The following is a 14,717-nucleotide window of genomic DNA, read 5'->3' as shown; positions in this document are numbered from 1 at the left end:
ACATGGCCATTTTCTCATCATCTGACGAGTCAGCTTCAGTTGAGTCAGCTTTCATGACAAGTGATTTTTGTTTCTTGTCTTCTGACTTTTCTTTTGCTTCAAATTTTTTTATAGAGATCTCATGAGTCAGCAGAGATCCGATCAGCTCGTCATATTTATATGTGGTCAAGTCTTGAGCTTCCTCCACAGAAGTTTTCTTAGCTTGCCAACTCTTTGGTAAGCTTCTCAGGATTTTCTTCACCTGCTCTTCTTCAGTGAAGTTCTTGTCGAGCCTCTTTAGCTCATTTATGATGTTGGTGAATCTAGCGTTCATTTCAGAGATGTCCTCATTGTCGTTCATCTCGAACAGCTCGTATAATCTCATATGTTGGTTCATCTTTGATTCCTTGACCTTACTTGTACCCTCGTAGGTTACTTCAAGCTTCTTCCAAATCTCCTGTGCTGACTCGCATCCTGAAATTTTATTGTATTCTGTAGCATCTAGAGCACAGTGAAGCATATTGATAGCCGAAGCATTGTTTTGTAATTTTCTAAGGTCATCTTCTGACCACTCAGTTTCACTCTTAACAACTTTCTCATTGTTAACAGTTTTATAAGGCACATATGGGCCTTGAACTATTGCAAGCCATGCACTCATGTTTGTGGCTTGAATAAAGTTCTTCATCCTATTCTTCCAGAATGTATAATTAGATCCAAAGAATAGGGGAGGCCGACTAATTGATAATCCCTCTGGGAGTATCTGTGTTGTTTGGTTCCCGGGAAGGAAACGAGTGCTATTCTCAGCCATTTATCGAGATCAGCTCAAGATTGTTAAATCTTTGAGTAGTGAGCTATTAGGCTCTGATACCACTTGTTGGTCCCGTGTGATTAGTTCCAAGGGGGTGGGGGGGTTAGGAACTAATATAACTTTTTCAAATTTAATTAAGTTGACTTAATATATTTTCTTGAGTTTGTTAACTCAGCTTTGGTCAGCACGACCGATTATAGAGTAAAATAGCTTTAGTCAGATGTTGACTAGAACTGTTTTACATATGAGTTGGGAATTGACACTTTTATGGTCAGCTTCCAACTCAGCACTCTTATTTACTCAGTGTTAATTGAAACAATTTATATGCTGAGTAAATGTAACAAGCAACACAAACAGATATATATATATTGAGAGAGTTAGAGATTACTCAGCACGACTTATCCTGGTTCGGCCTCTCCGCTTACGTCCAGTCCCCAGAATCCCTCCAGGCTTTTTAAATCCAATACTGAGCTCTTTAAAGGTAGAGCACAAACCGTTTCCAAGGCAGTTGAATATGCAAGAGTACCTTCCTCTATTCGTCTACTCAACTCCTACTAAGTGCTATACCCAAACACCTAGATTTCTCTATCACTAAGCACTCAACACCGAGTACTCAGCACAACACTCTCAATTTTACAATTGATACAATTTGTTCTTTTCAGATGAAAAACACTTTAGATGATTACAGAAAATCAATCTAGCTTTTACACAAGAATAGAAGTTTGGTGTAAGATCTCTTTTTGTTTTTGTGTGCTTTGTATGTATGCTATTTTTCTCTTGTTGTATTCCACTAATGATCCAAGAATGATCATGTCTTTTTATACTTGAAGTCTGAAGCAGAAATGATTTGAATCTTGGATTTGTCCGTTGATCCAAACGGCTCCTTTTTTAGACACGTTCTGGTCAGCTTCAGTTTGGCAGGCCAATCCTGTCGTTTGAATTTCCACAGTCGTCAGGCTTGTCTTCTTCTTGCAAGTTTCGTCTTCTTTTGGCTGTTTGTCTTTTAGCTAAGGAACAGTTGACCCATGCATCTCAAAATTGGCTTTTTCGTAATTCCAAGATTCTGGATTGGTGCAGACAGTTGTCGGATCTTGTCTTTTAGTAAACGGATCATTCATTCTGTCCTGAAAATCACTCAGCTTGACTTCGATATTCGTTTGCTTTTGATTGTTGTCAATTCATACACCAAGTTCTCTTTTACTCAGCTTCTATGGTCAGCTTCGTTCTGCAAGACAGTTGTTAAGAAGACTTTTGATACTGAGTTTCGTTCCACTCAGCTTCGTTGATTAGTTTGATCTTTAAGCTTCTGTTCTGAACATAGCTTATCTTCTTTCACGCTGAGTTCCACTCTATTCAGCTTATGCTGTGATCTTATGCTGACTTCGTCCTGTCTCACTTTTTATTTCTATTTGTATTTATATTTATACTCAACATTGACCAAACATATTAGTACAATTAAATCAAAGCACTTAAATTTAATTGTCCCTTAATCTTGGATTAACTTAAATAATTTTGTCAAATCAAAATCATGTGGAAATTTGTTTCAACACAACAGACTGAAAAACACGTATACGTGCCCGTTTAACACATATCTAATACAAAATATTAATCCTAGCGTACAAAAACTATATTTTTTTTCATATTTGTGGATCAAAACGGACGGAACACGAGATCTGTGGCTCTAATACCAATGAAGCGATTATCCTAACAAATAATCTGAATACAAATGCGAGTTTAAGTCTTACCTCTTGTAGAAAAGAATCCGTTGAGAAGAATAGCAACTGAAGAATCGGATCAACCACGATCTCATATCACCAGTCGTGAATCACCCACGTAGATATTAAGCATGAGGTGAAAACGGTGAATCCATGAACTAAAACTGACGTCAGAGACAGAGAGGGAGCCGTGGAGCAGGAGACATAAGGGTAGAGACAGAGAGAGGGAGGCGCATAAGGCATAAAGGTGAATCTTAATTCTCTCGTATCATTAGGGTTAGATAACTATCTATTTATAACCTTCAGTTAGGTTGTAGAACACTAATTCTAATCCTCCATCTTTTAGATGGCGTTGGCCCGATTCCATTTCAGACGGATTAATTATTCTACCAATTATCTGAATAATTCTAACACCAATGACTCTAAAACATTTTCCCATTTGTCATTTTTGTTCTTGAAATAATAAAACTTTGTGCTTGGCAAAGTCTTTTTTTTATGCATAACACAACAATTTAGTTGCAGTATGTGATACCTAAATGAATGTGAACACTCAAATTAAAGGTCAAACAATTTACATTACAATTTACAATACAAAACCAATAGCAGTAACCAAATAAAAATGAGAAAAAAATAAAACGCCAAAAAACTTAAAAATGAAAAAAAGATTCTAACTTTATTGCCTTTGTCTTTTTAAACCTCGCCAACGTTAATATAATTTTTTTTGGTAAGCAAAGAAGGTTCAATACCCGAAGCAAGAAAACAACGTTAATATAATTTCTCATATTTTAAACGTATTTTATAAACCTTTTATAAATTAAAACTACAAGTTAGTTACTTCGGATTAAACACGATCTTAAACCTACCTAGCTTGCCGAGTTGGTGGAGCCAAAGATGCTAGGGTTGTAAACGACGCAGGATGAGGATGGAAAGTGGTTCCTCCATCCATGTTCCCACCTATTTCATGAATTTTTCATACTTAATCAAAACAGTAATTTTTAATCAAATTATCAGACGTTCCATGTGGGATCGATATCTTTTATTACTACAAGCGAAACCGTGCACTTGCGGAATTCGTCCAACACTAAACCCCAACAAATATAACCTAAAAAAATCCAACCATAATTGGTAAAAAAAACTAACGTAATAGTTTTTAAAATAAATAAGTACAAAAATAACTTAAAAAAATTTCCTTGAAAAATTTCCATAAATGAAAACAAAAAACCACTCATCGTCCAAATTGTAATTATAACGGATTTTGATCGAAACTGTCCGAACAACATCAAAAAGAAAATCATTTGGAAACTTTTTAAACTCTCTCTTGTACTAAGGTGCATAAAGGAGTTTATCTGATCTCAAATCCATACCAGAACAACCGGTAGCGGTTGTGATAGACATAATGTCCAACCAATTCATCAGGACAATTATGAATTTTCGTAATACATTACGACTTTAATCCAACGGCTAGGTTTTGGAGCAGTGAACGATATCTTAAACATGTTGACGAGAAGAACGGTTTCTGAGCTTGGCTAGAACACTAGCAAAAATGCACCTTTGCATCAGATTTTGCATCTTGACCACATGATGCACAATTGCATCAGCATCGTCCAACCAAGCGTAGTGTGTCATCTTGCATTTCCTTATCTCCTTTCGCAATCTTTGAGCTTAGCGAATTGAGTAGGAGTTCGAGGAACCACATGAGTGTGTTCGGTGGAAGCCATTACTATAAAAAAATAATTAAAAGAAAAAAGTTATTGTTCATATACAAAAACATCTTTATTAATAAAAAAGCATTTCCATTGGACCAAAATGCTCCCAAAAAATTAGTTCTCATTAATAGAGTTTTCATAAAAATTCCTATAATTTTTTAAAATAAAAATTTCCTTTGATTTTTAAATGATTTTAGGATACAAAATAAATCAAAATTAAATATTATGATTGTCCAAATATATACGACAAAATCAGAAAAATTTCAAAACACATGCTAGAAAAAATAGGATCGAAAACAGATTTGAAAGACTGCCAAAGGCTCCTGCAAGCGCCGCACTTACACACCACGTGTCGCTCTATGGATGGCCGCATGCGGTCACGTGTCGCTTCATGGTTGGCTCGCATGCATCTTGCCGCAGGCTTGTGGCGCCCGTAGGTGGCACGTCGGGCCCATGTGCTGCCTTACCACCGTTGGTTGCCTCCAAACTTGGTATGTTCTAGGGGTTTTGGGGTCTCTAGTCATGATGGCGAAGTCCATTTGTCCATACGACAAACAAAATATATGATTTGAGACACACACAGACTCTCTCGGCTAAGACTAGAATTCACTCTATTTCGAAACAAAACCCCCTAATTGCAAATCTACACGATGCCATTTTTCACCAACAGCAGTCTGAAAAACACGTATACGTGCCCATTTAACACATATCTAATACAAAATATTAATCCTAGCATACAAAAACTATGTTTTTCTTCATATTTGTGGATCAAAACGGACGGACCACGAGATCTGTGGCTCTAATACCAATGAAGCGATTATCCTAACAAATAATCTGAATACAAATGCGAGTTTAAGTCTTACCTCTTGTAGAAAATAATCCGTTGAGAAGAATAGAAACTGAATAATCGGATCAAGCACGATCTCATATCACCAGTCGTGAATCACCCACGTAGATATTAAGCATGAGGTGAAAACGGTGAATCCACGAACTAAAACTGACGTCAGAGACAGAGAGGGAGCCGTGGAGCAGGAGACATAAGGGTAGAGACAGAGAGAGGGAGGCGCATAAGGCATAAAGGTGAATCTTAATTCTCTCGTATCATTAGGGTTAGATAACTATCTATTTATAACCTTCAGTTAGGTTGTAGAACACTAATTCTAATCATCCATCTTTTAGATGGTGTTGGCCCGATTCCATTTCAGACGGATTAATTATTCGACCAATTATCTGAATAATTCTAACACCAATGACTCTAAAACATTTTCCCATTTGTCATTTTTGTTCTTGAAATAATAAAACTTTGTGCTTGGCAAAGTCTTTTTTTATGCATAACACAACAATTTAGTTGCAGTATGTAATACCTAAATGAATGTGAACACTCAAATGAAAGGTCAAACAATTTACATTACAATTTACAATACAAAACCAATAGCAGTAACCAAATAAAAATGAGAAAAAAATAAAACGCCAAAAAACTTAAAAATGAAAAAAAGATTCTAACTTTATTGCCTTTGTCTTTTTAAACCTCGCCAACGTTAATATAATTTTTTTTGGTAAGCAAAGAAGGTTCAATACCCGAAGCAAGAAAACAACGTTAATATAATTTCTCATATTTTAAACGTATTTTATAAACCTTTTATAAATTAAAACTATAAGTTAGTTACTTCAGATTAAACACAATCTTAAACCTACCTAGCTTGCCGAGTTGGTGGAGCCAAAGATGCTAGGGTTGTAAACGACGCAGGATGAGGATGGAAAGTGGTTCCTCCATCCATGTTCCCACCTATTTCATGAATTTTCCATACTTAATCAAAACAGTAATTTTTAATCAAATTATCAGACGTTCCCTGTGGGATCGATATCTTTTATTACTACAAGCGAAACCGTGCACTTGCGGAATTCGCCCAACACTAAACCCCAACAAATATAACCTAAAAAAATCCAACCATAATTGGTAAAAAAAACTAACGTAATAGTTTTTAAAAGAAATAAGTACAAAAATAACTTAAAAAATTTTCCTTGAAAAATTTCCATAAATGAAAACAAAAAACCACTCATCGTCCAAATTGTAATTATAACGAATTTTGATCGAAACTGTCCGAACAACATCAAAAAGAAAATCATTTGGAACCTTTTTAAACTCTCTCTTGTACTAAGGTGCATAAAGGAGTTTATCCGATCTCAAATCCATACCAGAACAACCGGTAGCGGTTGTGATAGACATAATGTCCAACCAATTCATCAGGACAATTATGAATTTTCGTAATACATCACGACTTTAATCCAATGGCTAGGTTTTGGAGCAGTGAACGATCTCTTAAACATGTTGACGAGAAGAACGGTTTCTGAGCTTGGCTAGAGCACTAGCAAAAATGCACCTTTGCATCAGATTTTGCATCTTGACCACATGATGCACAATTGCATCAGCATCGTCCAACCAAGCGTAGTGTGTCATCTTGTATTTCCTTATCTCCTTTCGCAATCTTTGAGCTTAGCGAATTGAGTAGGAGTTCAAGGAACCACATGAGTGTGTTCGGTGGAAGCCACTACTATAAAAAAAGTAATTAAAAGAAAAAAAAACATCTTTATTAATAAAAAAGCATTTCCATTGGACCAAAATGCTCCAAAAAAAATTAGTTCTCATTTAATAGAGTTTTCATAAAAATTCCTATAATTTTTTAAAATAAAAATTTCCTTTGATTTTTAAATGATTTTAGGATACAAAATAAATCAAAATTAAATATTATGATTGTCCAAATATATACGACAAAATCAGAAAAATTTCAAAACACATGTTAGAAAAAATAGGATCGAAAACAGATTTCAAAAACTGTCAAACGCTCCTGCACGCGCCGCACTTGCACACCACGTGTCGCTCTGTGGATGGCTGCATGCAGTCACGTGTCGCTTCATGGTTGGCTCGCATGCATCTTGCCGTAGGCGTGTGGCGCCCGTAGGTGGCACGTCGGGCCTATGTGCTGCCTTACCACCGTTGGTTGCCTCCAAACTTGGTATGTTCTAGGGGTTTTGGGGTCTCTAGTCATGATGGCGAAGTCCATTTGTCCATACGACAAACAAAATATATGATTTGAGACACACACAGACTCTCTCGGCTAAGACTAGAATTCACTCTATTCCGAAACAAAACCCCCTAATTGCAAATCTACACGGTGCCATTTTTCACCAACAACAGACTGAAAAACACGTATACGTGCCCATTTAACACATATCTAATACAAAATATTAATCCTAGCGTACAAAAACTATGTTTTTCTTCATGTTTGTGGATCAAAACGGACGGAACACGAGATCTGTGGCTCTAATACCAATGAAGCAATTATCCTAACAAATAATCTGAATACAAATGCGAGTTTAAGTCTTACCTCTTGTAGAAAAGAACCCGTTGAGAAGAATAGCAACTAAAGAATCGGATCAACCACGATCTCATATCACCAGTCGCGAATCACCCACGTAGATATTAAACATGAGGTGAAAACGGTGAATCCACGAACTAAAACTGACGTCAGAGACAGAGAGGGAGCCGTGGAGCAGGAGACATAAGGGTAGAGATAGAGAGAGGGAGGCGCATAAGGCATAAAGGTGAATCTTAATTCTCTCGTATCATTAGGGTTAGATAACTATCTATTTATAACCTTCCGTTAGGTTGTAGAACACTAATTCTAGTCCTCCATCTTTTAGATGGTGTTGGCCCGATTCCATTTCAGACGGATTAATTATTCGACCAATTATCTGAATAATTCTAACACCAATGACTCTAAAACATTTTTCCATTTGTCATTTTTGTTCTTGAAATAATAAAACTTTGTGCTTGGCAAAGTCTTTTTTTTATGCATAACACAACAATTTAGTTGCAGCATGTGATACCTAAATGAATTTGAACACTCAAATGAAAGGCCAAACAATTTACATTACAATTTGCAATACAAAACCAATAGCAGTAACCAAATAAAAATGAGAAAAAAAAGTAAAACGCCAAAAAACTTAAAAATGAAAAAAAGATTCTAACTTTATCGCCTTTGTCTTTTTAAACCTCGCCAACGTTAATATAATTTTTTTTGGTAAGCAAAGAAGGTTCAAGACCCGAAGCAAGAAAACAACGTTAATATAATTTCTCATATTTTAAACGTATTTTATAAACCTTTTATAAATTAAAACTACAAGTTAGTTACTTCGGATTAAACACGATCTTAAACCTACCTAGCTTGCCGAGTTGGTGGAGCCAAAGATGCTAGGGTTGTAAACGACGCAGGATGAGGATGGAAAGTGGTTCCTCCATCACTGTTCCCACCTATTTCATGAATTTTCCATACCTGTATATAAATTCAGAAAAACCTTTCTCATTCCCGCCCCACACAGATAGACATTCCTGTCTTTTTATTTTATTTTATTTTAGATACTAATTCAAAATTAAATTTATATGTTCTTCAAAAAAAAATTATATAAGTAAAATATCAAATTAATTAAAAATTAAAAATAACAATAATAATTGAATATTTTAATTTATTAGTAATTTCGGGAATTGAATCGCCCACATAACCGGGAGGGTATTCCCCCATCTCCATCTCTACTTGTATTTCCAAGATAAAAAAAATTCTCCATCCCTACCTCCAGGGCTGGCTCCAGTATTTTAAAGGCCCTAGGCAGGGGCGGTCCTGATATTTTTGTGGGTCTAGGGGAAAAAAGAGATAAAAAAAAAGCTTAAAAGAAAAAGTTATATTGTACTTAGAAATTTAATATAAAAATTTAGGTATATTTTAGACCTAAAATATTATATTATTTGGTTATTTTTTAGGAATGAATGAGTATTATAACTACATTTAAAAAATTATAATTTGGCCCCCTTTTGGCTTAGGCCCTAGGTGGTCGCACTCCTAGACTATGCTCAGAGCTGGTCCATAAACATTTGGGTCTTTTTACAAATTATTGTCCTACTATATTATAATTTTCATTTTGAATTTGTAAAAATACCCAGAATAAAAAAAAATTTATCGGTACATGTTATGTAATTAACTCAATATATTATATTACAAAAAATCAATTTTTTTATTAAATTACGTCATAAAACTCAAATACCGAACCCAACCCATATAAACTCACAAAAAATACATATATTAGTTTTAAAAAATTGTTTGCAGTGGTTCATAACGTTTTGCGGTGAGAAAATCAGGATTAAAAGAAAATGAGAACCAAAACCCTCTCAAACAACTCCACTAGGTCTTTACAATTCAGCCTAGCACTATATTTTGTTATAAATTCAAGTCTACATAATTTTTAACCATAACAATCTTAATACTTATCAAATTTAAAAAAAAAAAAATCGGATGGAAGCTCCCGTCGTATGCCCCTAGAGCCGGGCCTGCCCACCTCGTGGGGAAAATCCCCGTCCCCATCAGGATGGATCCCCCCACAAGAACAGGAAATCCCTTTGCCCTTTACAACCCTAAAAGCTGCTGCTTTGCTAGCACTTTGAGGTAACTCGACATGCTACCCCATAAGCTCTAATGAAATTGTCTTCTGCATCCACTTTTGTTCCCTTTGAGTTCATTTACAGTGAGTCATTCTCAACTGGTTGCATTGATTAATTTAGTTAAGTACGACTTTCTGTAATTTAAATGTCATGCAGATAGCATGCTCTATGTATAATCTCGCAGAAAAGCAATCGAGCAGATGCACAACAACTTTAATTTTCTAGGTAGCAACTTCAACCACAATGTCTTGGTACAAGTACATATCCCTGATTTATGCATTTGGGCTCCAATCCTCCTAAAAACTCATCATCTTGTGCAAAAACACAAGTTTTATTTTGAAAAAGGAGTATTATAGGCAATTATCCTATAATTAATTCTAAATTATCAATTAGCATAAATATAGGATAATTACCATAAATATATAATTACCATAAATACAATATATATATCTAACAGACTGAACATAATTCAACAGATAAGGCCATCGAAATTATCATATCCATTAGATGAAATCCACTGCGAAGACAAAATAATTAACTCAACAACCATCAGATATCATAATCAAAACTAGTACAATAACAGACCCATCATATCCATTCATTCAAACAAGCACCACATTTTTTCTTTCCACACTGTGTTCCCATGACCATTTAATATCTCATACTATTATTTTACTAAATTCAGCCATTCCAGTATCTGGCATACAAATGCAAGCTGTGTATAGAAGAAGATGAAGAAGCCAATAAAATTGCAAGAACTAGCAGGGCTTTTATACTGATTAAAGACCCTGATCAATCAGATAATCACCAAGCCTTTCAACGATCATGTTGCACTGCCCTGGAGTCATTGGCTCATCATAGATACCAATGATTAAGGCCTGATTGGTCTTCTTAACTGTAACACCACCAGGTCCCTGAAATTCAAAGTAATAAAGATTCACATAACCTTAAACTCAAATATAGGCAAATCAACAGTACGAACAAACATAGTTATTAAAGGCGCCGCCTATGGCGCACCAGGCACAAGCCTTAGCGCCATGATACCCCCATGGCCACAGGACAGGAAAGATACTCAGTTGAGATGGCTGAATATGGGATTTTTAACATATGGCAAATTGTTAATATTACCATATTGGAGGATTTTTTGCATCCTTGCACTAAACAAGGTATTCCAAATAACCTTAAACTCAAATATAGGCAAATCAACAGTACGAAGAAACATAGTTATTAAAGGCGCGCCAGGCGCAAGCCTTAGCGCCATGATACCCCCATGAGAAAATAAAATATTAAAAAGGAAGAGAGAGATTATACATTTGAATTAATTAGAAGAGACAACCACAAAATCTTATTATAAGAGGAAGAAGTTTAGTAGAACAAAACACAGAAAACGAATTCAAACAGAAACACAGCCAATGGAATTCAAATTCAACATGAGTGATTAATCCTGAGAGTTTTGATGAGTAGAACTTAGGATTTAGTATTCAACTTTAGCTTTCTAACATGGGGTTTATTTTGCATTTTAAAACTTATTTATGCTTAATATTGTCATGATTTAGTATTCATTGCATTTTTATGTTAGTTTTATAGTTTTATAATTTTTGTTTTTGTAAGTGCGCCTTGTCTCGCTATGGCGCGCGCCATCGCTGTGTGCCATGCGCCAAGGCTCCAGGGCCCCTAGCGCCTTAGTGCGCCATGAGCGTTTAATAACTATGCAAACAAAGCAAAATCAAATATAAAAACATGAGTGAACCACCTTCTTCCCTCGGATGACAGCTCCAGACTCGCCTTGAATCACCATGTATTTTGTGCCACCAAGATACAATCCAGTAGGCGCAAGTGAGCCAGGTTCATTAAAATCATTCATGATGCCAGTGATTTCTTCAAGCTTGAACTGAAGGAAAAATCAACATCAAGAAATATAAGCATTAACTTATTAAGGAAAAAGGACCAAAATCCATAACAAGCAAATATGTGATAAGCAATCTGCCACAGCTATAACAAGCAAATTTAAGGATTTCAATTGTCGATTCCTTATTGTTACAGATAGAACTAGTAGATCAAAAGCACTTGCAGCCATATTGTCATAGAACCGATTTAACTAAAAGCTCGAGCTAATAGTTAAGGCCCAATCGTAGATCTTATACCAATCTCCCGTCATGTGTTTTTAATTCCACAAATCTGAGGTTGCCAGGACTCGAACCCCCGACCGTTTGGTCCTAGAGGACCTAATACCATATCATGGAACCGATTGAACTAAAAGCTCGAGCTAATAGTTAAAGCCCAATAGTAGATCTTATACCAATCTCCGACCCATATAACCTCACCTTTTTGTTTATCTTTGAACATTGAAAGGTTATATCATAGGAAGAAACTTGGAGTCACAACGGACCATATTGTTTGGTGGAATTCTGCACCAGCTTTTTGCAATATATAATAGATTTATTTATGATGATATGTATTGTTTAGAACAATTTCGTTTCTCTTTCATTTTTAAGATTCAGATTTAGTCTGTAACCCAGACTTTATACTGAAGTAAGTGGAAATCAACCTAACCCGAAGATCGAACATATCCATCTCACAACACAGATCAGAAAACAAACCATCAGAGACTGCTCGATCCTAAATCATTCCCGCATGCGTGTATTAACAGTGATCCAAAACCATAAAATAATCAGATCAAAGGAAACCAAAGATCACGAAAGAGTTGACCAAGATCAATCAGTTTCCAGCAAATTCCATAAGCTAATTCACTAAAAAAACACAAACGGAAAATAAAATAAAATAAAATAAAAAAACTAAGAAATCAAAGATAGTAGAAAAAGAACCGAGAGTCGGTGAGATCAAATCTTAAGCAGAAAATCCATTAAGTAATGAATCAAATCCTACAAATACTTAGAAGAAAAAAAGACACAAAGTAGAGAAAGACCTGAGGGAAGGTGGCGCTCTGAGCCCAAACGCTTCCATCTACGCCGATGATAGCGGCGGCAGAGAGATGATTTCCCTCGATTTCGCACATGAGATGGTCATCAACGTAAGTTTGCCACGACATCTTTGTGTTCTGCAGAAACGCTACGAAGTAGCTCTGGTTTTGAATGAGAGAAAGCTGCTTAGCTGAAGAGAGAGAATCAGAGGAAGAGGAAGAAGAGAGAAAGAGGAATTGTTATTTCTTATCTGAGAAGACAGCAGGAAATGGAAATTATATTAGCGTAAAAAGTACGAGACGCGGTCCACCACACCACCCTATATCCTCTCTCTCTCTGTAATAATTTCTAGTATGGGATCTTTCTGCCTTCTTCTGTGCTGTCAAAATATTCTACTTTTTTTTTTCACTTTTGTAACGTTTTAATTTTCTTGTTTTTTACCCAAATTTTAGAATTTGTTATGCTTACCTAATTTAGCAAATGTTTCTTTTTACTTCATGTTTATCATTTTCAAATCTTAAAATTTTAAGACAAAAGTTAATATTTAACCTCGCGTTCATCAATTTCTTTTATTTGTTCATTAATACTAAGGTTTCAATTAAAACATTAAATCCGAAATCAATTTCTTATTTTTTATAGGAATGCTAAAATTTCATTAAGTAATAAGATTGATAGTACATGATGATGATAATAGTAAGAAGCAAAACCTCTAAACCCACAAGGGTAAGAAAAAGACTACAAAAATCAAAAAAGACTATTAAAGGTACATCTAAAGTAGAAAAACGTTGAAGCATATATTTATCGTAACCCTGGATACGCAGAAGAACAATTGTAGTCCAATCTTCATCCTTTGATTCGGATCTAAGTACCTTCATTTGCAACCACGTAGATCCAGTGATCTACGGATAAGATCTACCTTTTTTGCACTTGCTACAACAAAAAAGGTTACAAAAGCAAAGATCTTAACCAACAGATACACTTCAAATGGATCCAGAGATCGGATAAAATATAGATCCAACCAAAATAAACTGATACAGACCAAAAGAAAACACAACTAACACACCAAAAAAATAAAAATAGGGGGAGGAGGAAGAAGGAATCCTCCTCAACTAGATATAAGCAACTTGGACTTTGTTGTGAGTAGTCGAAGGAATGTAGAGAAAAAGGAAAAAACTGACATTTTCCAGAAAGAAGCAGAAGGAGAGAAGGGAGAGGGCGTCAGCGGCGGATGAAAGGCAAGGGACGGAAAATGATAAGGCTAGAGAAAAGGTCTCACTAACCTCCCGAGGTCGATTAACTAGCTAGCTAATCCGAAATCAATTTCAATTCATCCGATTTAGACATTTGCCTCTCAATTTTCCCCATAACCACAGTTTATGTCATTATCTTTTTTTATAAAAATGTCATATATCGCATTCCATTAAATCACAAAATACAAATACAACACGATAATTAAAAGGAATAAAGTTTTCCACTCATACATGCTATAAGTACAAGATCCACGAATGGAAGAAAATAGACTACAAAAAACAATAAAAAAGACTATAAAGAATAGTAAAAGTCATAAAGGTACAAATACAACAAAAATATAAATCATATACTTTCTGTAAGTGGAATTCCGTTGAAAAACAGTTATAATCCATTTTTCATCATTTAGGCTCTTCCGGACATTCAGATATGAGTCATTTTTTTGCAACCACGTAAATCTATAGATCTACGGATAATATGAACCTTTTCCGCTCTTGCTAAGACCGAAAAAAGAATAAAAGAAAGAAGTATAGCTAACAGGTGTAGATCTGACGAAAAAACAAATTCCAGAAAGTACATAGACTTCAAACAAACAAAAAGAAGTAAATCTGAAGCTAAAAACGAAAATTAAAACAAGCTTCCTTCTTTCTTCTTTTGACTTTTAGTTTCCGATAAATTTTCCCTTACCGAAAGTCTTAAGAATTATGAAGTATATCCATGGACACTTCGATTCCTTTGAGAGCATCCCCGATAGGAGCTATAAATATACTGCTCATAACTCGGTGGCAAGAACCACTCCTTAAGCATCGCCTTCATCCATCTCCAAGATCTAATCGGATCTCTTCCTCC

General features: G+C 35.4%; 1 protein-coding gene across 1 annotated transcript; it reads right to left on the bottom strand.

The window, feature by feature from the left end:
• Positions 1–10,176: 10,176 nt before the first annotated feature.
• LOC136202351 (profilin-1) lies at positions 10,177–12,884 on the bottom strand. The gene is made up of 3 exons (XM_065992915.1): positions 12,626–12,884; positions 11,453–11,590; positions 10,177–10,613 (listed from the first exon to the last, which is right to left on the bottom strand). The coding sequence occupies exons 1-3, from the start codon at positions 12,746–12,748 to the stop codon at positions 10,479–10,481; spliced, it is 396 nt and encodes a 131-aa protein (XP_065848987.1). The 5' UTR covers positions 12,749–12,884; the 3' UTR covers positions 10,177–10,478.
• Positions 12,885–14,717: the final 1,833 nt, after the last annotated feature.

Source organism: Euphorbia lathyris, chromosome 8 (assembly GCF_963576675.1).
Source record: "Euphorbia lathyris chromosome 8, ddEupLath1.1, whole genome shotgun sequence".
NCBI lineage: Eukaryota > Viridiplantae > Streptophyta > Magnoliopsida > Malpighiales > Euphorbiaceae > Euphorbia > Euphorbia lathyris.
The sequence above is the reverse complement of the archived record's forward strand: the minus strand, read 5'-3'. Positions and strand labels throughout refer to the sequence as shown.

Coding starts and splice junctions, on each gene's coding strand:
- LOC136202351 (XM_065992915.1), bottom strand. CDS start 12,748: ATGTCGTGGCAAACTTACGTTGATGACCATCTCATGTGCGAAATCGAG. Junction 11,591..12,625: donor AGAGCGCCACCTTCCCTCAG/GTCTTTCTCTAC, acceptor TTTTTCCTTCAG/TTCAAGCTTGAAGAAATCAC. Junction 10,614..11,452: donor CTGTCATCCGAGGGAAGAAG/GTGGTTCACTCA, acceptor TTTGAATTTCAG/GGACCTGGTGGTGTTACAGT.